General features: G+C 34.9%; 1 protein-coding gene across 6 annotated transcripts in view; it reads right to left on the reverse strand.

Moving 5' to 3' along the window:
* Nucleotides 1-1,880: 1,880 nt before the first annotated feature.
* LOC106875144 (solute carrier family 46 member 3) overlaps nucleotides 1,881-7,936 on the reverse strand; it is a 42,384-nt gene continuing 36,328 nt past the window's right edge. For all 6 annotated transcript variants that reach the window (XM_014923142.2, XM_014923141.2, XM_014923138.2 and 3 more), the window contains 3 exons: nucleotides 6,431-6,514; nucleotides 4,741-4,897; nucleotides 1,881-3,440 (listed from right to left, as the gene is read on the reverse strand). In XM_014923142.2, the coding sequence (XP_014778628.1) occupies nucleotides 3,359-3,440; nucleotides 4,741-4,897; nucleotides 6,431-6,514 (323 nt within the window). In that variant the 3' untranslated portion in view covers nucleotides 1,881-3,358. The remainder of the gene's footprint in view (nucleotides 3,441-4,740; nucleotides 4,898-6,430; nucleotides 6,515-7,936) is intronic.

Genomic DNA, 7,936 nt, shown 5'->3' on the forward strand with positions numbered 1-7,936 from the left:
ACTTTATAATATAATATAATGAAATTATTCTATACAGTGCTCAGGTGCACTGCAACTTGTCAAAAGTGTGCATAAAGCATATGCAGTATTGTACAAATGTCTGGAAAGTGAACAGTGTATGAGTCAGATACATGCTTGCGTGTGTATGGAGGGGAGAGAGACCCTGGGTAATCCCATAGACCGGCCATAACTATCTTTATATAATTACTCTATAACTTAGTGTGATTCTCTTTGGGATTTATGATTTACTGATTATGTATAAATATAGGCATGTATGTACTAATTGTATTGACCCTGAAGAGATGATAGGCAAAGTTGATCTGACAGAATGTGAACTCTGAACATAAAGACGAATGAAACGTTATTGTCTGGTGTACTAATGATTCTGTTAGCTTGCTGTCCTTTTAATAATAATATTCTTTTCTACTCTAGGCACAAGGCCCGAAATCTTTTTGGAGAGTGTGGGCCAGTCGTTTAGATCGACCCCAGTGCAATTAGATCGACTCCGAAAGGATGAAAGACAAAGTCAACCTCGGCGGAATTTGAACTCAGAATGTAAAGACAGACGAAATACCACTAAGCATTTCACTCGGCATGCTAACGTTTCTACCAGCTCACCGCCATTCTCTTAATAATAATATTAATAACAATTCTTTTACAAAATAATAATAAGAAACAAGAACACCCAGAGAGGGGATACCTCCACTAAGGCAACACCAATGTCTTCTCAATGATTAGCCAGAGATGATTTTTAAAATGAAAATATCTGAAATAAACTAGATTCACTCACAAACAAGAATACTAAAAGTGAACTCGACAATCCACAATCTATAATATAAATCCTGTTGTCTCTGTGTGTAAAAGATAAAGGCCATATTTTTTAACTGATTTTCTCCAAACTGGGAACATACATAACTTATACTCCAGAGATGGTTTTAGACTCTTAAAATTTTTCACATGAGTAAAGGGATCCCTGGGAAAAGAAAACACCAGTTTCTGGGTTACGTGGTCAAGGGAGGTAACTCTTTGCGAAATAACTTTCAGATATTGGTTGTCTCCCTTACATCCAATACCACCAAAACAACTTGAAACATCCAAAGAACGGGTGCGTTTGCTAGTCAATTAATAATATAACAATACTGTTGTTACTGATGGCACATTTTTTTGCCAATATACAAATGAGGAATTTTATTTAATTTTTAATTCTTAAATATTATTTTGAAAATGAGTTTCTATTTCATAATTTTGTATAGCAAAATTTTGAATTTCAAAAACAAGTAAAATTATAATTGAAAATATGTAACAATTCCTGATATTATTCACAGATGCATTACTAATTATATGATGGGCAATACTCATGTATTATTATAAGATTGCTTCTATTTTCAAGCTCTTCTTATTACGGAAATGATCAAGGCAACAAGCTGGCAGGAATGTTAAGCATGCTGGACAAAATGTGTAGCAGCATTTCATCTATCTTTACACTCTGAGCACAAATTTCAGAGGTGGTCAATTTTACCTTTCAACTTTTTGGGGGTCGATAAAATAAGTATCAGTCAAGGACTGTGGTCAATGTAATTGACTTACCCCTCCCCTCAAAAACTGCTAGCCCAGTGTCAAAATTTGAAACCACTATTATAACAATTATTGTTTGCAGTTCTGTATTGTTTCTATTTTCAATCCCTTTATTTTTAAGAGGTTCTATAAGCCCTTGCTTAAACATTTCACAATCTGCATGACACAGGTTGTTATCATTGATGGATTTAGAACTTGAGAAACTAGTTAAGTATGAGAACATCGACGGGAATGAAAAATCTTCATACAGGATAATTCCAAAGATGACCATATTGGGCTGGATGAAGCATAAAACAAATCACATGTACATAAAATATACTGCTTTATTATTTTTTTTTATTATTACAAGTGTAATATAATCAAAATCTTTTACCGTAAAATTTCTAACACCAAAACTATATACAATTAAGCAGAATATATATATATATATATATATATATATATATATATATATATATATATATATATATATATATATATATATATATATATATATATGAGAGAGAGATATAGTGAGAGAGAGAGAGGGTTTACTTTGATGAATTCAAGTGAGAGTTGGTGACAAGAAGGGCATTTGCCCATAAAAAATTCAACCTGAGAACTCCATGTGATCCAAGCAAGCATGGAAACATGGTCATTAAAATGATGATGATGATGACAATAATAGGTTATAAGTTATATTGATTTCAGTAATTAACCATTCAATGTTATTGTGTTATGTCCCTTCTGATCCTAGACATAAAAGATTCTGATGAAATCACGTATCAGGTGAGCTGTTATAAAGTATTAAGGCCAATTTTTCATTTGTTACATAAACTCTGATGACTGCATGATGTAATCTGATTGTAAGATAATACATTTAATAATGGACATTTTCATTTTAGTGAAATATGTATAAGAATGTACTGAAGAAATGTAAAAACCTATTGCCACTCTTGTTTATTTATTGCTTGGAATATCAATAGATAAATATGAAAAATCACATATAATTCTAAGCATTGGTTATATGCCATGTTCTATATACAGCACTATACAATTATATAAAAATAATGAGAAATTTTTGCACCGGTTATGTTTCCAAAGCTAAATAAGGCTGGTTTCAGAAAAAGAAAAACAGTTTTTAAAGAAAATTGTTCGAAATTTAATGACAGACTCACTTTTTCCAACCACACTATTATATACAGTTTAGTTGTTATTTGTCACTTTGCTACCTTCAACAGAAGCCTGCTGCAATGATCACATTGGAATGCTCAACAACCTGCTTTTTTTTTTTTTGCTTTGAATTAAATTTTAATACTACCTTTCACACACACACTATTTCTCTCTCTCAACAACAACCTATCATTATCGTGAAAAATCTGTTGCATTGTCTATATGTTGAAAGACATACATAAATACACATACACACACACGACCAACCAAGAAAATAACTAAATATAGTTATTTTTCTGAAGTCTGTTGCATTGTGTTGACAGACTTGCACTCAAAATTTCCAGATTTTTAATTAAAACTTGTTAATATGGTGATAACACTCCCTATCTAACTATCTATCATTCACACACACTCTCTCTCTCTCTCTCTCTCTCTCTCACTGTACTTCTCTCTCAACGGCTTTTTCTTCTCCCCTTCTTCCCTCCCTCTAATAGATGTTGTGATAGATGGACAGACAGAGATCGGCTCTTTTATAATATAAGATTGTGTGTATGAGTAACAAATCAGTATAACTCCAGGCTCTTTCATCTCACACCACTTTTGAAAATCATGAAAATTAAACATAGACTGGTTATGTTTCCCCATGGGCAGGGACATCAGTTTCTTGAAGTATTGTGTAGCTCTTTATTCTTCTATGCCGTGTCCACAAAAACCTGTCAAAATAAGAGGTTATATTTGAACTCAAATATTTAGACAGTAAATAGGAAATAAATGGAAGATGTCAGTAAAAAAAACAACAAAGAAAACAGCACAATGATGTTGTCTGATGGAGCTGATGCAAAGACATCACCACTCTTTTAACATCCACTTTTCCATGCCTGCATGGGTCAGACAAAATCTGTTGAAGATTTTCTACAGTCAGATGCCCTTCCTGTCACCAATCCTCACTTCTTTCCAACATGGAACACTGAATCATCTTAAAAGTAAACAGGCACCACTCATTTTGCATGATATTTCAAACCTGTTACTGTATTATTTTCCGTTTCAGATTATAGTATATTACTTGTTTATTGTAATTATCCATGCTGCAAACACCAGAAGCAGTTGAGTGATTTTCAGAGGTCAATCCAAGGAAGGATTAAGCCAGCATAAAATTGCACAAAACCTTGAAATTCTTTTTGCTACAGTCAACAGAATGGTTCTATAATTCATCAGCAAAGAAAAGGAATTGATAGCATCCTACTCAAGTTGACCTGGGTCCTCTGACAGGTGTCTTCAAGCTGTCAGGTGGAATGCTGATAATAATTCCCCTTGTAAGGCAGCTAATGTTGCAGAGCAGCTCCAAAAGAGCTGAAGTACTTTTGTGGGGTATCTCCATCAGCTTGGCTACTAAGGCAGAACAGCTGGAAGAAATCTCTTCTTCAACCAGCAAATATCCAAAGAAGGAAGAAGAAATCTTTTAAATATGGTCTTTATTGTTGAAGAGAGAGAGAGAGTGTGTGTGTGTGTGTGTGTGTGTGTGTGTGTGTGTGTGTGTGTGTGTGTGTGTGTGTGCCTGCGCCTGCGTGCTGTGGGTGTACCCTTGTCTTGAAATCATGTGATAATTGTAAAGGAGCATCACTGTCTATTCATTTCCAGTCTTCTGTGGAAAACCTGTCTAGGAATACTACCTTTGTTGGAAACAAGTGAGGGTTGCTGACAGGAAGTGCATCCAGCCATAAAAAAATCTGCCTCAACAAATTCCATCTGACCCATGTAAACATGGAAAAGTGGATACTAAAATGATGATATCTTCTATGCTGGCATGGGTCAGACAGTTAGACAGGATCTGACACAAGTTGGAGGATTGAATTGAACTAATAACATATATTAACGTGACAATGTAGGTTTTTAGGATTTTGTAATCATGAGAATTTGCAAAAGAATATTTGTTAACAAGGAGAAGATTTAAGCAGATCAAAACATTTGTAATATGGAGTTTAAATAAAGTAATGTAAAAGTAACTAGACTTACAAAGTAAGGCAAACCAGCAAGATACTTATTCCAGCAGACCCGTAGTAGCAAATTCCTGGGTCGATTGCAACTGTAGCACTGTATATTTCATTAAAACTTAGAGAAGCAATCAAAGACGTGATATTTTGTAGACAAGATATAATGGTAAATAGTTTCCCTGAAATTTCAAACAAAAAAAAAATGTTGTTCATGTCATAAGAATTTATAAACTTCAAGAGAAGGTGAAATACCATAAATCCTCAAGTATAATACGCACTTTTTTCCCAAAATTTAAAGGTCAAAATTTCTAGAGTGTACTATATACGAGGTTAAAAATGAAAAATATTTTCTAAGCAAAATTTTCTAAGTGATAAATATGTAAAGGCAATTTACTTAATATTTATTTTTCACTGACGTTATAACTGTTATTTCTTTATTTTCTGCAAACAAAGTGCACAAAAAAGCTACACGTTTGCATTGTTATATATACAATAATAATAAAGGATGTTACCGTATATACATTTACAAACCAAGGATGTTATATAGACCTCCTTGACTCAAGTTAGAGAAGGGGTGCGTATTATACACAAGGTTTAGGTTTTTTCAGAGGTACAGCCCCCTAAAAATCCTCTGCGTATTATACTCAAGGGCGGACAATACTCAAGGATTGGATGCTGACAATTTGATATGGCTAACTGGATATTCAGGCCATTTCGGTGACAGTGCTTTTTTAGTGCTGGGGTCATGTGTGCAAAAATATACGCATGCAGATAAAATGAGAATGAGATTACAATTTATTGATTGAACACAACTGACATAAACATTTTCTTTTGCTTCAGACACATGAAGAGAAAATTGCTTATACACATAAATAGAGAGGCGAACTGGCAGAAACGTTAGCACGCCGGGCGAAATGCTTAGCGGTATTTTGTCTGCCGCTACGTTCTGAGTTCAAATTCTGCCGAGGTCGATTTTGCCTTTCATCCTTTCGGGGTCGATCAAATAAGTACCAGTTACGCACTGGGGTCGGTATAATCGACTTAATCCGTTTGTCTGTCCTTGTTTGTCCCCTCTGTGTGTAGCCCCTTGTGAGCAATAAAGAAACAAGAAACGTTAGCACGCCGTTTGTCTGTCCTTGTTTGTCCCCTCTGTGTGTAGCCCCTTGTGGGTAGTAAAGCAATAACACATAAATAGAGAGAGAGAATGAAAAAAAAAAACCATTAAAACATCTGGTGCCAGTTATGTCTCTGATCATTGGTTTATTTGATTAGAACCGACCAGGAGCTAATACAAATAATAGATTAATAAATCAAGAGATGCAATTTTTTTTTTGTCTTGCAAGTACTTGGTGACCCTGTCAATGCAGGTGTCACTTAAAAGCACTCAGTCCACATTGTAAAGTGGTTGGTGTTCAGAAGGGCATCCAGCTGTAAAAGCCTTGCCAAAACTGACCTCGTCTGTGCTTGTGTCGCATAAAAAGCACTAAGTCCACTCTGCTGAGTGGCTGGTGTTAGGAAGGGCATCCGGCTGTAAAAATCCTGCCAAAACAGTCACAGAAGTCTGGTGCAGGCTTCTACCTGGCTGGCTCTTGTGAAACTATCCCACCTATGTTAGCATGGAAGGCAGATGTTAAACGACAATGATGATGATTAAAAATTGTGAGAAGAAAAAGCAATAAAAGAGAAAGGAAAGTGGGAAAAGAAATGTTTACCTTGCTCTTCTTTTAGTACAAAAGACGAACATACTCCTCGCATTGCTACAGAGGAAAATCCCAGGAAAAGGCTAATAAATGGAACTGAAGTGGAAAAAAAATATATATATTAATAGTAGTAATTATAACTCCTCATATGTATATATATATATATATATATAATCAGGTGAATTGGGAATTGTAATCCAGGCATTTACTTCATGAAGCACTCCCATGAATGGTGGCAGATTGAAAGCTGAAAGGCAGGGTAAGTCTCTCAGAATGCTAGCTATCTTTGAATTCACAAAATGTCCACAGACTATAGATAGTAAAAGAATATCAAAGAATGGGGTTAGCAAACTGAATTCATTGCTTAGTTTACAATTGTTTCATTAGCTTTAATGAAACCAATCTTGAGTCGTGCCAGTACCTTGTCAAAAACTACTGATTTATCTCCATGTTTTGTGGAATTGTTTAAACCAGCAGTTGTTGACATGGTAACAGTATGACATAACACTAGTTTTTCTTTTACTAAAGCTAATGAAACAACTGTAAACTAACCAATAAATGCGGTTTGCTAACACCAGTCCTTGACATTCTTCTATTAGATGTAAGGAGACTGGGAGAATCCCATGCTGTGTCTATGTGTATGTACATTTCTATCTCTCTGTCTTGACATCACACAATAGTTGTAAATGAGCATCACTGTCAAAGCAGTGTCATTCGTTTCCAATATTCTGCAAAATCATGTCTAACTATGGGGAAATGTTTGTTTGGAAACAAGTGTAGGTTGGGCACCAATGGCAGGGGTCTGGTAACCTCAATAAACTGCCTAACCTATGAGTGCATGGAAAAATTAATGTTAAAATACAAGTAAGATGATAATTTATTTTCAAACACATAAATGCTGACAGAACAGCAGAGACTGGATAAAATATCAATACAAAGTGGAAAAATTTGTCAGCAACCAGCCATGAGACTCGATGAATCACAAGCAGCTGGTGATATATAAATAAAATTGAACAGATACCTTGTGTATGTGTGTTCGATTTTGTTTATATCAAATCGTCCAACCCATGCTAGCATGGAAAGCGGACGTTAAACGATGATGATGATGATGATGATGATAAATATATGTTGACAATTATATAGATAAACAAATTAGATATAACAGCTTGGGTTTGATATACAATATATACCCATGCAAGACGGGTGTTAAATGATGATGATGATGATGTATACTTGTAAACAGAAAGAAAGAAAACACTGAAAATTTTCAGATTCTTTTACTTGTTTCACTCATTTGACTGCGGCCATGCTGGAGCACCACCTCTAGTCGAGCAAATCGACCCCAGGACTTATTCTTTGTAAGCCTGGTACTTATTCTATCGGTCTCATTTGCCTAACTGCTAAGTGACGGGGGGGCGTAAACACGCCAACATTGATTATCAAGCGATGGTGGGTGGACAAACAAACACAAATAACAAACATACACATATATATATATATACATACATACATATATAT

Source organism: Octopus bimaculoides, chromosome 6 (assembly GCF_001194135.2).
Source record: "Octopus bimaculoides isolate UCB-OBI-ISO-001 chromosome 6, ASM119413v2, whole genome shotgun sequence".
In the NCBI taxonomy this organism is placed as follows: domain Eukaryota; kingdom Metazoa; phylum Mollusca; class Cephalopoda; order Octopoda; family Octopodidae; genus Octopus; species Octopus bimaculoides.